The sequence below is a fragment of the Solea solea genome, chromosome 10 (genome assembly GCF_958295425.1).
Source record: "Solea solea chromosome 10, fSolSol10.1, whole genome shotgun sequence".
Taxonomy (NCBI): domain Eukaryota; kingdom Metazoa; phylum Chordata; class Actinopteri; order Pleuronectiformes; family Soleidae; genus Solea; species Solea solea.
In genome coordinates, this window is record NC_081143.1 from 5084796 (window position 1) to 5099823 (window position 15028).

A 15028-nucleotide genomic window follows, 5' to 3' on the forward strand; every position below is an offset into this window, starting at 1 on the left:
CGCAGACTGACACGTGCTTACATGTGGTTTGATATTACTCCAAAAAAATAAAAAAATAAAAATTATTATGTATTTTTTAAATAAAATATTATACATATCTCATGACTACATTGGCAAATACACAACAATTGCATTGGTAGTTTATCTTGCTCTTGGATTTTTACTTAAACTAATATAGTGACTCATAAATACACAGTTAACCCACAAATAATACACCTTAGTTAGAGGGAATCTGTGGTGCTAATTACAGGAAAGAGCCTGAATTAAAGGGGTTGTGATGAGGCAGGAGGTCGTGTGTCTGTCGAGGATGTATGGATGGTTAAAGCTGGCAGCTGGGGCTTCGTTCGGGGAGGAGCGCCTCCTCTAAAGCCAGCGGCTGTGTGGCGTGCAGCAGTTCATCCTGAGCAGAGCAGAGCAGCGACACAACAGGGCGCAGCATCAGGGACTCAAGGAAGAGGCACTCAGAGGCTCGAGCAAGGCAGGTAGGATGCTAAAACTGTGCATCATGTCACTTTAAACACATGTATGATGCTGTAGACTGTGCTACATGTGAATGTAATACAGGCAGGGTGCTATACACTGTGGTAGAATAGATAGAATCTGCAACATCTGAACCAAAACACATGTAATGCTATGAACTGTGTAACATTCTTATTCTAAATATAGGTAGGATGCTATAAATCGTGGTATGGTTCCATAAAATCTGTACAATGTGTTCCTCTAAACACAGTTAGGATGATATGTAACATGTCAGGCTCTGTAATATGTGAAGGTAGGATGCTATAAACTACATGTACATCTAAACATGTATAATGCTATAAACTGTAACATATGAATTTGATTCAGGTAGGATGCTATAGTTATCTATCTTGGCTCTAAACTGAGCAACATTTTGATCTAAATATAGAATCTTGTCTTGATGGCGTTTATCTTCTTTTAGTCTTGCTTACTAAAACAAAAATATGCTTCAAAAAAACAAATTATATTCAGCAAACAATTCTATGAATTTTAGTTTGTGGTGTATGCTTCATACTTTGCATGACATCATGCCAAAAGTTTTACTTGGTAGCTCTTCGGTCATGAGCGGATGAGCGTGGTCTGATCTCAGGTATAAACAACATTTTATTACATAATTTATGAGCAACATTTGGCAGTTGTTATACTCATCACATCTGCAACAACCATCCTAAACACCCAGAAAGAGACATTGCACATTTTAACGCTCTCACAACTCATTGTCTACCACTTTTTACTCTACATGAGGTTTGTGGGGGGCTGGAGCCAGTCCCAGCTGACATAGGGCGGAAGGTGGTGTACACCCTGGCAGTCCACTTTTAAACACAAATGTTTGTGGTGTTCTACTGTGTTTTTAATATGTTATTGAGCCAATTCGATGAAAATGTGTGAATGTTTGGTTGAGCCCAGTCAAAGAAGAAATTCTGTCTATCTGTCTTGCCTACAAGGTAAAAAAAAAAAAAAAAAGAAAAGAAAAGAAAGTTATAGATCAAAACATTATTTGTGGATTTCATGTGGCTGACTCGGTACACAAATTGGGGTAAAATTTTAATCCCATTTTAATAATTCAGTTGCCTGTTCCAAGAAGAAACAGCTTTGGCTGAAAATGAAAGGGTTTTACTCCGAGGCATCCAATGACCTGTTGCCCCACCCAGTAGCCGCATATTGAACATGGTGTTTAACACTGCGTGTGGGGCCACTGTGCTACACCCCAAAAGTAAACTTCAAAACCAGCTTTGACCCACACTTGACAGACTGCTTCCCTGTAATATATGGGGCATTTGGGAGACACCCAGTCTTGAACCTGATATTACTGCCAGTACCCAGCCCACATGTAGTTGTGGCTCCATGTACAGTGTGACCAATTTGGCTTGTATGGTATAACGTTGGTTGTCTTTACAACAGAATGTAGGCCTTGTTCTGTCAGAAACAAATGTGCAATATGTTTATTTTGATGACGAGATTTGGTCAGTGAATAAGTATCACACAGTAGTTAGGGGTTCCAGCTTAGGAAGTAAGCAGAGCTGTGGTGAAACCAAAGTTTCAAACATTTGCACTCTGTTGTTTGTTGTTATGATCAAGCGGTAAATGAATATGAGACGATTACTACAGATAAACTGTACCAGTGTTACTGCTACTTTGATGTCAACATCATCTGTAAATCTCGTACTTCTATGATCAGTGTACTTTCTACTCCTGTACATCTAGCTGCAAATCCTTTAATGAGCCTCTAAATTATGATGTAAAACAAGGTATTTAAATTGGCTCAAAGTAAAAATGAATGCATATAAATGTAGTATAAACTTCAGGGGTCATTTTTTACTGCAGTCACTTTATTTATTTTTTACACACATATGTTCCTCAACATTTTGGAAAGGAAAATAATACAAATAAGAAATGTGAACACAAATAAGTGTTTCTTCACTTTTTTTTTGTTACACAAAACAAAAACAGATCTTTTTGTTTTTATTGTTGTGTACCATAGAGACTCAAAACAGTAAGTACAGTCTTCAAGTGTAACCCTCTTTAGTGAAATGTTTGTACTATACATTTAACACTTAAAACATGTGTTATGGAATATAATCTAAACACAAAACTGAAACATAAGCACAGAGTTCTACTAAACATGTAGTTTCAAAGTACATTTTTTTAGTCCTCCCGTCTTTGTAGTGACACTAGTCTCTGCAGGGCTGGGCCACTTTTGGCATGATTTAATTTAAACCCTCCCTTTGATGAAGACAATCCACATGATGTGAAGAAGAAAAGGAGTGAGTGGACAGCAATAGCAGTATGTTATTATGAAGGCCCCAAAACAGAGTCAAAGCCCTGGTTCGCAAGAGTAAAATACAGCCTTCAAGGCAACTGGGTGGCTTCTCTTGAAATAGCTTGGGTGAGTGAAGGCAGCCAACTTATCCATTACAGTCTGTGACCATGTGGAATAGGTTTCTCTGCCAGTTTTCCATCACCACACATCCCTTTGGAGAGCTGGGTGCTCTGGCTGGTGGGAAAACACTGTGCACTGTACACTAGGGAGGAGGGAGCCGGTGGAAAATTAGTGAAATGGCCACACTCTGCTGACCTCCCATGTACAGCACACATAGAGCAGTCACATAGTGAACATGGGAAAACAAACGGCTCCTATCTTCTTTGAACTGATTGTTACACTCATACAAAATGGTGGATTTTTTTTTCTCCATACAATCCACCCCAAAACAGAGTTAGCATTGTGTCTCTGTGGACAGGAAAGTCAATATTTACATGCCCTGTAAGCCAAACTGTCCTCATCAGACATTAATAGTCAAATACATTCATGTGAAATGACACCATGAGACAACTTTACACTCTATTGGATAGCTACAAAGCTGATTCCTGTTAAATATGATAAACTACGGCATGACATTTTATTATTTTCCTTGGGAAAAAAAACCCAAATTTAAGTTCTGCTTACATTCTTTTTTTCCAGAGCTTTCTTTCTACTGTATCACATGTTTTTTTTTGTGTGTGTGTGTGTGTGTACACGTTGACTTAAAAGAAATCCTAAAAGTCCTCCTGAGCTCACATGGCAACAAATCCAGTTACATGACAAGCAGGCAAACACTGTCAGCTCATGATACTGTGCGATACAGTTGAAAGCTTTTTTATGTTCATATAAAGACAAGTACTTTGTAATGGTCTGTGAAGGCAGTGATGATAATTCCACTCCACAGATAAAGGTACCAGATCAGAAAAATGTAGGTTATGATCATTTATGTACACGCAATAATTGAGTTGCATTAGTATGGGTTGAGGGACTGTGGAAAAAAGGCCCAATATCCCAGTGACAGTAAAGTACCACTGGTGTCCTATCATTAACAGTCTCCTTAGCAGCAGCCAGATGTGTCTCCAGACGCCACGATCACCACAGTCTGTGTCCTCACTATTCTTTATACAGACTTGTTCACATGTTTAAACTGAGCTGTTCCATATTACAAAATTTAAAAAACAAACACGTTTTAGTCTAAAAACCAAAAGCACACAGTGTCTCACACTCAAAATGTAAACATTACCTACAGCAACAAGAGAATGTGGCTTCTTTTTAAATATTTATCGGCTCACAACTCACCACAGAGATGCAGTCCATACTTACTACTAACAGAAGGGACATGGCATTGTAATTTGTTTATATTGTTTGTCTGCTCTTGTTGATCCCATTTGCCATCATAGTCATTATTAATATACCTTATCAACACTTAAAGTCTACCACACTCTGTGTTCAGTAGACATTCACCAGATGAATAACAAAAGGCTGGATCTGGTCAGAGGATAGACTCCTGTTCTCCATTGTAATATTTTTGCAAAAAATTGATTGTGAGGCGACTGATGCTTTCAGCAGCTCTCTTGGGTCCAGCAACACTATATTTCTATCCCTTCTGCTGTTGGAGTGCCTGCTGCCTTTTCTCTATGTAAACATTGCATTTCATATGATTCCCAGATGACATTTATTGTGATGCATTTCAGGGATGATAGCAATATTCTCAAAACCATTAATGGCGCTGTTAAAGGGACTGGAAGCCTTTTAGATGTGAAAGAATAAATACGGTCATTGCTGTAGTGCTCTCTCTCAAGTCATTAGGTTGAAAGGAGCTCATCAACAAATATTGCATTATTTCGATTTTAACAAAAGGATCACACTACGAGGCCTGTGTAGTAGCTTTCCTAAAGCCTGCAGTCATATCTTTTTCTTGGTTTATCCACTTGTCACAGATTTTTCAGCTGTCATCATGAATAAGACGCCTTTAACGTGCAGAAAAATGACACGCTGGAAATCAAGTACTTTATGGTCGAAAGCTTCAGAACAGTTATTATAAAAATCAAAATGCCAGATGCTGTAAATTGTTTTATCAAACGGTGTCTGGCCGATCAAGAAGGAACTACTGGAGTAGTCTGGCATTGGAACGGCCAAAATAAGTGTTTGTGTGGTTCTGCTGAACCTCCAGGAAAATACAATTGAAAACATTAACTCCTACAATCACATCTACCACTGTTGGCTGGTATAAATTTGAACATGGCTCTGTCGTAAACTATGTGACTAAGTGGTAGTGACGCCCATAAACAACCCATAAGAATCTGAACTCCTGTTGGGAAGCCTCGAGATTCATGAATCATGGCACCATCATGATGTTTTGCAGATGGAAGTTCTGGGGCATCGCTGACAACCAGGCTCCACTGTCAATCACACTGGTGTCCACTCATACTGTACATGGAGCACTTTACTGTCTATTGCCTCCTGTCTATATCTATATTACTGTCTGTGATGATTTTCCTCTAATTGGGAACATAATTTACACAGTCAGCATCATGTTACAGACCTGAAACTAGCAAGATAATTAACTAAAAAGTAAGCTCATTTCCATTGTAGGAGCCAAATTTAAGTTAGTTTAGTTCAGGGTTAGGCCGGGTGGCTGATGCAAGATTTGACACTTGTTACAATGTAATTTATGACCAGTTTTTTTCTTTTGATAAAAGCTACCATGGACGCTTTGAAGTCTTTGTCGGCTATGATAGATAAAGGATGTGTCCTTTAAGAAGCTGTATTTTAAGTTTGGCGTAACAAGGTTTTTTGAAAGTCAGGTCATGTCAGGTCACTACGTGACATTAGGTTACGTTGTCTTACTGGTGGAATCTGTAGGTCGTCATTCACAAACTGAACATCAAGTTAATATTTCTATGTGACGCTGATCCTCGAGTAGCTTGGTTGTCTTCAGGTAGGACCAGGAAGACTATGCCCATTTTTTATGTGGTCTTTGGTCTAAACTGGATTTTTCCGTCATTAGAAAATGAAGAACCTTGTGTGAATAAAAGCTCAATCCCTTGTTTTGCTTATCTCCACGATAAAGAAGAGAAAAATAAAAGTAGTGTTTATCTCCTTGTTTTCATTTTGATGATCGAGCAGACTCATTAAATACAAGCAGTATCTCTTCAATTCTAAGCTTCTCTTTTTGAGCAAATCACAATAGCGTACTTGTGGTTTCCACTTCAGAGATTGTCAGTTTTAATCGTCTTTGTTTTCCCTCACGGCAGCATCAACCCATAGCAGCCGTTCCTGTGGATGGACAGTGCCGTCACCCATGGCGTCACAGGAGTGTGTGGATGCGAGAGACCCTGTCGTGGACATTCCAAATCCAGGAATGGAGGGGGCTGCTGTGCCCAATGGTGGTAAAACATGTCCTGTCCACATTCCAGGTGGGGAGGATACCAAGAGGGGCTTCAGGAAAGGCATAGGGAGGCATAATGACTACGTGAAGATCTCTGTGCCTGATTTTAAAGTCAGCCCTCTGCCCATGGAGTGGTGGAAGACAATAATGGCCTTCTTTTATGCTGGCTTCAACCTGGTTCTTACCACAGTCGTCATCACTGTAGTCCACGAGAGGGTCCCACCCAAAGAAAGCAGCCCACCTCTTCCTGATAAGTTCTTTGACTATATTGACAGGGTTAACTGGGCGTTCACTGTAACGGAGATCAATGGCATGGTGCTGCTGGCCATCTGGATGATCCAGTTGTTCTTCTTCAGATACAAGTAAGAACCTTTTGGTACTATCTACCAAACAAGCATTTCTCTTTTGTTCATTGATTTTTGTTAAAGCGTTTGACAAATTTGAATGTAATGGATATTGAACTGCTTTGTTTTGGCGTTTTAAAATGTATTGTATACATAGTCTAATTAGACTGCTGTCATTGATGAAATCGTATTCCTTCTCTGGGTTTCCCCTGTATGAGTAGTGAGTAGTTTAAAAATCATTCTGTGTTCAACAAAGCCAACATCAAAACAGTCAGTGTTTTAATGTAGCTATCCAAGAGATATTTCATTAAATTCATCTGTTGACATCATCTTCAAGGTCAAGGTCAAGTCACTATGAGTTTAAGATCCCAAAATATGACTTTGCAATGCAAGCCAAAACACATTAACACTACTATATTACATATTGCAGAGAAGTCCTCATTGTCATCATGTCAAGTTAGCGAAACTCATTTTGGCTGAGCAGGAGTCCTCCAATTTCACATATTAATTTATCACACAACAAGAACAGAACATGATATTTTAGTTGATGTTTTGCACTTGGTAAGAAATGTGGGGTAATGAGGGCGAGCCACGGCGTGTCTGCACTTTATCTGCACTCAGTTATGGCTCGTAATTGTCCCTTCACAGGTCAATCGCAATCAGACGCTTCTTCTTCCTCATTGGCACCCTGTACTTGTACCGCTGTGTCACTATGTACATCACCACCTTGCCTGTACCTGGCATGCATATGACCTGTGCTCCTAAGGTGAGTAGCTTGTAAAGGCATCAACTAACAGACACCCAGAGGCTTTTTGTGCCCCAAGATATCAAATAATACTGAGGTTCATCGTTGTTTGATGGGAAACACAATTTCTCGGCAGGTTTTGCTGAACAATTTAGTGCAAAAGGATAATGGTTAACAGTTATCTTCCTTAGTTACAGACGGTGTTTCAAAGCCAATAAGATGTTTGTATGTGTTTAATCTTTCCGTAGTCTTAGAATAAGCCTTTTGCTGCTCCCATCTTGCACCAATATGTCCCAAATATGCAGCAGCTTAAATGGCGCTTGATATGCAAACAATGAAAAAGAGCTCTTCCCACATAAATCTGATGCATAAACCAATGAAGAAGAAGAAGAAGGGGGTAGCTGGAGAGAGGGAGAGTACAAAGTGGGTAGATTTGCCCATGAGGAGTGAACTCTACTCCTTAAATATCAGTTGTTCTTTATTTTTGACAGGGAGAAGCAGTTAGCTTTATTTTAGGTAACAAAATCCGACATTATCTGGTTCCAGTTTGTCAATTATTTCCTCCTTGTTATAAATGTAGTGTCTTTGATTTCTGAACTGCTGGTCATTATTTGAACTAATGCACTAATGCTACGGATCCAGTGTCTTTCTGTCTCTCCCATTTACTACTATCCTCTTTCTGCTCTTCATCAGCTGCATGGAGACTCCCATGCAAAAATCCAGCGTATTCTGCAGCTGATTTCCGGTGGAGGTCTTTCCATTACGAACTCCCATCTGTTGTGTGGAGACTTTCTTTACAGCGGACACACAGTGATGCTCACGCTCACATATCTATTCATCAAGGAGTGTGAGTAGTCCCAGCATCACTTGTTTGTTTGCTTGTATGGAAACATTTATTGTAAGTTTCCATGAATAATTGATCGACGATATTGTTTGTTTCCATTCTCATCCCATGTGGCCCACAGTATTTTATGACCATGCAGTTACTCGAGGATCTCGGAGGACGAAATTACCTACAAATAATACTATTTTTTGCCACTACTACATTTTTTATAATAACTATAGCTGTACTGTAAATTGCTGAATACACACTGAGTTGCCTGTTTATTAGGTACACCCAACCAAAGCGGCGTTTTTAAAGTAGTAGTGTAATTAATTGTACAATACATGTCATATCTTTACAGCAGTGATCAAACAGGAAGTGTTAGAACCAAGTTTCCTCTTTTATTAATGAATTTCACAGAGAGGTGTTTGATGAAAGTTTGTGGTCATTTTGAAAGCTGTGGTTTCCGGTGCTGTTATGATATGCTGTGCTATACTGAGAAGTTTCTTCACTCATCTGTCCAGCCCACTAATCTCACGTAGAAACAGCTCCAGTAAACAATTGACCTCAATCAAGTACAGCCTCATAGATGAACATTAGAGTAAGAAGACTCAGCACCTGTCCAAAACTTTTCAGGCAACATTATTTCTTTATTCATTAATTCAATGTCTGTCGCTTTATTCTCAACATAAGGGCCATGAGGCTGCAGGAGCTAATCCCAGCTGACACGGGGCAAAAAGCAAAGTCCACCCTGGACGGGTTGCCAGTCCATCGTAGACATAGATGAACAATTACTCACTCTCGCATTCACACCCGTTAATCTCTGCACGCAGGAACGCAGAGACAGTATTTCACTATTTTACCTTAAAAATAAATTGCAAATTTGTCAAAATTGCAAGTGGGAATTTTTATTCCCACTTTTTGCTCCAAACTGTTCTTGCACTAGGTGTCTCCTGTGAGGAGCTCTCAACGGAGCGACGGGCTTTGTTTATGTATCATTCAGACCCAGAGCCCAACAGAATTAAATACCACTTGTGGCTCCTCAGCTCAAGTAACAGTGGGTTGGTTTTTTTTTTTTTAGAAAACTTTACAGTTTTGATAAAAACAACTAGAGTTGTGGTCGAGTGAACTTAATAAATAAGCAGCTGAGTGTGTTTTGGTTTCTCTGGCAAACGTGCGTCACTTGTGTATCACTTTCTACTGTTTCTGCCATGGCCTTGCTATAGGAAATCCCTCTGTTCTCCCTACATTTTTTTTTTGACTTTTTTTTGACAGTGTGGACATGGAAGAACAGACCACAATTAGAAGTTGTCATAACTTTGCCAACATTCTCATCTTGTCTTTTCTTCCCTCTTCCTCTGTCAAGACTCGCCGCGGTCGTTTTGGTGGTACCATCTGATGTGCTGGCTGCTGAGTGCCGTGGGTGTGGTGTGCATCTTGGTGGCTCATGAGCACTACAGTGTGGATGTGGTTGTGGCCTATTTTATCACCTCACGCCTGTTCTGGTGGTACCACACCATGGCCAACTTGCAGGTCTGAACAGAGAGCGGAACATTGGGTGGCTTTGTGTGTGTCTGTGTGTGTGTACTGGAGTCAAAATGACAACTTTCAATACGGAAGGCTTCCCTCTCATTTGAACCGTGTCACACATAAATGATTATGCATGGAGGGCTTTACTGTGGATCTTTTGACATGTGTATTTTGTTTTGGGGGGAGTTACCAGCAAAAGAAAAAAGCTACATGCAAAGACTATAATTTAATACTGCCCAAGAATTGAATACTGTTTACATTTAAAAGACAATCTGTATTTTGCAGATAATTATAAACTTTACGTTAAATATAAACATACGTTTACTGTGTGAAATACTAAATATGTCTTCAAAATGCTGGAGACCTCCCTCTACTGGCCAAATAATAATCATACAGGTAATGTGGATTGAACTATTAATATTTCTGATTATAAATCTTATAAATCATATGCTGTTTCTAGGTTTGCTTTAAAACTGGTCATATCAAATGCTGTTCATACGACATACGACAGTATCTCGTATGTTCTGTGCAAAGATATATTTCAGTTTATCTGAAGTTAATGTAAGTCTTGAACACTTTGACTTAGACAAATCAAGTAGTTATCAGTCAAAGTTAGTCATTTAGCGTACTTCTTGATGTGTCACTGTGACACTGAGTCACAGTGACACATCTGCCTCTGTTTTGTCCTCTCCCTCGTGTCCTCTTCTGTTACACAAACTGTCCTTGTGTCGTCCTTCACAACTGTCTCTGTGGTCTTCCTCTTCCTCTCCTTCTGTCCAGCAGCTCCACTTTCAACCACCTTTGTCCGATATATTCAGTGTCCCTCCTCTGTATGTGACCAAAGCACCTCAACCTTGCCTCTCTTACTTTATCTGTGCTGTCTTTCAAATATGCTTATTTTCCTGGTCACTCCCAATGAAAATCTCAGCATCTTTAGCTCCGCCTCCTGTCTTTTAGACAGTGCCTCTGTCTCTAAGTCACTACCATCTTGTAGACCTTCCCTTTTACTTCTGCTGCTATCCTTCTGTCACACTTCACCCCTGACACTCCACCTATTCCTATCAATTTACATTTTAAAATGTGCATCTCATTAACCTCCAAACCAGATACAATTTAGAGTTGTTTATTTTATTGTAGGTAGTGCTTTTGAGAATTTACAGACCTTGATGAAAAATATAATTTGGACACTTCTCCTTATCCCAAAAGAACACTGTACAACAATAAGATGTGAATACATCAAGACAATAATGAATGTAAAAGTATGTTTTTGACACACAGACACACAATTTGGCTTCAACAAATATTGCGCCTCCTGCGATTTGTAAAACAAGTAGGCCTTATTTTGATTTCAATAAAATTTTGATGAATTGTTCAGCCCTACTCTTAAATGACCCTAACAAGACACATTCTAACGAAAACAATTGCTATATAAACACAAGTTTGAGATATATTTTTGGATAGAATGTAATATAAATCACTGTTTAATTATCATGATTTTAAAAGACACTCTCTTTTCCTTGACAGATACTGAAATGCTCACCCAACAACTACCTCACCAACACCTGGTGGAACCCTCTGTTCAACTTCCTGGAGAGGAACGTCCAAACCGCGGTGCCATGCTCATACAGCTGGCCCATCACTTGCCCTCCCGCCTGCCTCAAGAACCCCTGCAAGAAGTATTCCATGGTACAAAGTACACGAGAGGAGTGACATCACAAAAGTGTTGCCTGATAATCCACCAAATGTGTTAGTCCGTCTTGTCCATTTGACAGGAGCATAATGGTATCAAATGCATAGTTGTGACAGAAACAAAAATGTGCCTAGAAGGATAATCCTGTTTTCTCAGTGTTCCACTGTAATTTATTTGTGAAAGTACATTTTCATCGTTTTTCTTTCCCTTGTGTTTTTTGTACTTGCATCAGCTTTTTCAGACATAAGAGAGCGGTTTAAAGGTTTCTTTCAGTATTTGCAAGACTTTGGATCTGCTACCATAAATATTTGATACTATATGTATTGATGGTGTTCACCTCAATATAACATCAGTGTACTCAAGTCACAAGGTGCCTTAGTGTGTTAAATGTCATTGGATGTACCAAAACTGCCATTACGTGTCTTTGGGTTTATTTTTATTTGCTATTATTATTATTATTATTATTATTGTTATTATTTAGTAGCATTGAGTGTGTAGCCTCAACATTATGTTGTATTAAAATGTATCTATACTAAGTCTTCCTTGTACTTCCTTATTTAACCCTTAGTGCTCACCGAGCACAGGTCAGTGCTGCAGGCGCACTTTGGTAAATTGTTGTGGGAATAATACACAACTCCTTATATAGAAATCCTTTTTTTCATCTGATGTGTTTAGTCAGTTATAATTTTATATTGCTTATTAAACCAATAAAATAAAAACGTTGAGCACTTTACGCTCAGGTGTGTTAATATAGTTGGTGAAAATCCATTCCTTTTCCAACACTTGAGCCTCCTGAATTAAAATGGCAGTTAATGCTGTAACGTCCCATTAAATTGGTCACTCATCAGTATTTCTAATATATGATGTGGGAAACATTCTCCCTTTTAACTTTGATTGTAGCTTTCTCAGCCAAGAATTACTGTGACAATTTGATGAACAAGCAAAGTTTTTTTATTTAAAACCTAGTAACTTAAAAAAAACATGGTTGGTTGGAAAACTCTTTCTTTGCAAGTCCTCTAAAATAAACTTTTAACTGTTAGCTGGACGCCATACATCCACACATAAAACTTTAAGACCAAGTAATGAACAGCTGGTTTTATTATATCAAGTCTTTAGGTTAAATCTTTGTCATTGGTGTTGATTTTTTGCTTTTTAGCTTTTGAGTTCTGCTTCTGTGTCTTCTGTGTCTTCTGGAGCAGAGCCAGTGTGTCTCTCTTCTCAATTTTCCTGAGTTGTTTCTTCTTCATCCTCTTGATCTTTGCTGTGTTTCGAATCTGTGACACAAACAGGACAAGAGAAAAGAAAAAAGTAACAGAGTTACAGCAGCAGATAATTTACATATTCACATTGTGCAGTAAAGTATCTATAAGTGGATCTCATTTAGTCCAGTCCAGTATTACACTTCAAATATGATACAATATGAAGTAACATTGTACTCAAATAGTTATTCAGTCACACAAAGTTATCGACCAACCATTTTGATGATTAAGTGGTCAATTTGAGAGATTTTACAAACAATAAAGACAAGTTCTGGGATTGACCTTCTAAAATTTGACTAGTATCTTTCGCTCGATTTGTGGACAAATAAGACAGCACTGATCGAGACTGACAGACAATTCAATCATGAAAATGTAACATTAGTTGCCTTTAAACCCTGTGAAATTTAGCATATGTGTTTATATATTCTATAGACAGTATAGATTCAAAAAATAAAATGTAAGTGCATTTGTAGGAATAACAGTTGCCTTACCACTTGCACAACCTCTGCTTTACGTTCATTCTCCACACGCCGTTTTAGGTTGTCTTCTCTCCTTTTCCTCTTTTCCTATTAAAGCAAAAAAGAAATAATACATCAAAGAGTCTAAGCCTTTTAAAACGCAGTGGTTATTCAGGCACACAGCCGTGGTTTTAAATTTAGTTCACCTCTTTTTCTTTGGCTTTGTCCTCTTTAAGCTGCAAAGAAAACTTTTTCACCATCTCCTTTTCTTGCTTGGCCTTCATCTTCTTTTCCCAAGAAGTACACAAAGGCTTATCTCTCACCAAAGCAGAGAACCTAAAGCACAATAAAAAAAACAACACATTTAATTGTTACTTATTAAAATTAAAGACCCGTTGTGTCCACATCCCTTTTGTATGTGATTTCTCTGGACATACTCAGCACATTTACTTTGAATTGCTTTGCTGAGTATACGTACATGCTTTGTTTATATTTACCATGTGGCCTCAACACAAACCAAGGATGGTTTCACTGTGATTGAGCTAGAATTTCCCAGTTATCCTGGATTAAACAAGCCTAGACTCTGTTTAACAAAGCAGTGCTACATATGTTGCCATGGAGATTTACACTAAGCAGCTGGGTTTAGAAACCTACCGACTAGACCTGCACCTCCCAATCCTGGTTTGTCCTACGTGAAACATTTACACACAGGATGGAGTGTAATCCTGGATTTATTATCATGCAAACAATACTTGCCATTCCCTTATTATTATTATATTATCTTATTACCAGGACACATTTATCATAATATAACATAGTATTCAACCTTGATATAGGCCTACCTTATATATAAGTTTTGTTTGCTGCTAGACTATTCTACTATTTCTATCAGTGACCAATGCATTAATACATATAAACAAAACAAATTAAAAACTGAATTAATTAAAAGAGGATCTTGTACTGCCGTTGGTCATACTTCCGTCTGAATCTGAGACAGCAGTGGAATCTTTAACACGATGCATAGTGAAAAAGTTATTAGGTAGAAAAACCACAGTAATTAACCAAAATGAAATGGCCTGGTCTGAATGTCGGTTGTTGGTTGTCTTCACCTCTGCTTGCTGCGGTCCTTCCACACTCTTCCTGACTTCGGTTTTCCCAGAGGAATCACTGGAGTCGGTTTCACGCTTGAACCGAGACGAGGTTTCTTCTTCTGGGGGACACTCTCCAGATTCGTAGGTGCGGTTTCGGCTGGAGCAGACCCGGGCTGGTGACAGTCTCCGGTAGGCCTGTCCTCGGTTCCGCTTGCTGCCGGTTCTGACGGTGTACACGGATCCGGTTCAGACGGTGTGCACGGATCCGGTTCAGCGGGCTCAGAAACATCCTCGAGTTTTCGCTCAGGTTCGTCCGTATTTTCTTCTTCTTCCTCCACCGGCAGCTCCTGGAGCACAGACCTCCTGGTCCTCCTGCTGGGTGTCCTCACCGGGCGTTCAGAGTCCATCAGTGAAACAGGAGGGCGCACTCTGCGGCCGCTGCGGGTCCGTCTGGTCTCGGGTGGCGAATCGTGGACCTGCTCCTCCATGTTTTCGACTTCAGATAGCGCCTTTTCTTCCTGTGCTTGTTTCTGCCTCCTTGACATGTTTTCTAATTTAAATGACGAGAGCACACATCACTCTGGTAAACTTCTGTACCCACGTGTGACCGCCGTGGGTGATATGTGTGTGTGTACGTCGCTTTGCATCCGAGTCAACGACGGATAGTAAACACCGCGATGAGCGTATTATCGACCCCTACAGGCCTGGAGTAGGAATTACCTCAGTAGTGGAATAATGGAGAAATGTGCCTTTTTATAATATTTTAGAGCACATTTATAAAAAAAAACAACAACCTCATAAGAGAACACAATGTCCTCTCTACTTACAGAAAATATTCGAGCAATAAAACAAACAAACAAACAAAAAATGAACACCGAC

At 39.3% G+C, this 15028-nt stretch overlaps 2 protein-coding genes across 4 annotated transcripts; one reads left to right on the top strand and one right to left on the bottom strand.

Annotated features, from left to right (window-relative positions):
• Positions 1-259: 259 nt before the first annotated feature.
• sgms2a (sphingomyelin synthase 2a) lies at positions 260-11878 on the top strand. Of its 3 annotated transcripts, none has more exons than XM_058640388.1 (6): positions 260-478; positions 6076-6571; positions 7202-7319; positions 7992-8145; positions 9488-9654; positions 11176-11878. In XM_058640388.1, the coding sequence occupies exons 1-6, from the start codon at positions 316-318 to the stop codon at positions 11359-11361; spliced, it is 1284 nt and encodes a 427-aa protein (XP_058496371.1). In that variant the 5' UTR covers positions 260-315; the 3' UTR covers positions 11362-11878. The 3 variants fall into 3 exon arrangements, with proteins under 3 accessions (XP_058496371.1, XP_058496372.1, XP_058496373.1); XM_058640389.1 differs by having other exon boundaries at positions 346-482; XM_058640390.1 differs by lacking the exon at positions 260-478 and adding an exon at positions 5602-5759.
• Positions 11879-12421: 543 nt separating this feature from the next.
• ccdc86 (coiled-coil domain containing 86) lies at positions 12422-14911 on the bottom strand. Its single transcript, XM_058640393.1, has 4 exons — positions 14168-14911; positions 13265-13394; positions 13092-13166; positions 12422-12615 (listed from the first exon to the last, which is right to left on the bottom strand). The coding sequence occupies exons 1-4, from the start codon at positions 14692-14694 to the stop codon at positions 12454-12456; spliced, it is 894 nt and encodes a 297-aa protein (XP_058496376.1). The 5' UTR covers positions 14695-14911; the 3' UTR covers positions 12422-12453.
• Positions 14912-15028: the final 117 nt, after the last annotated feature.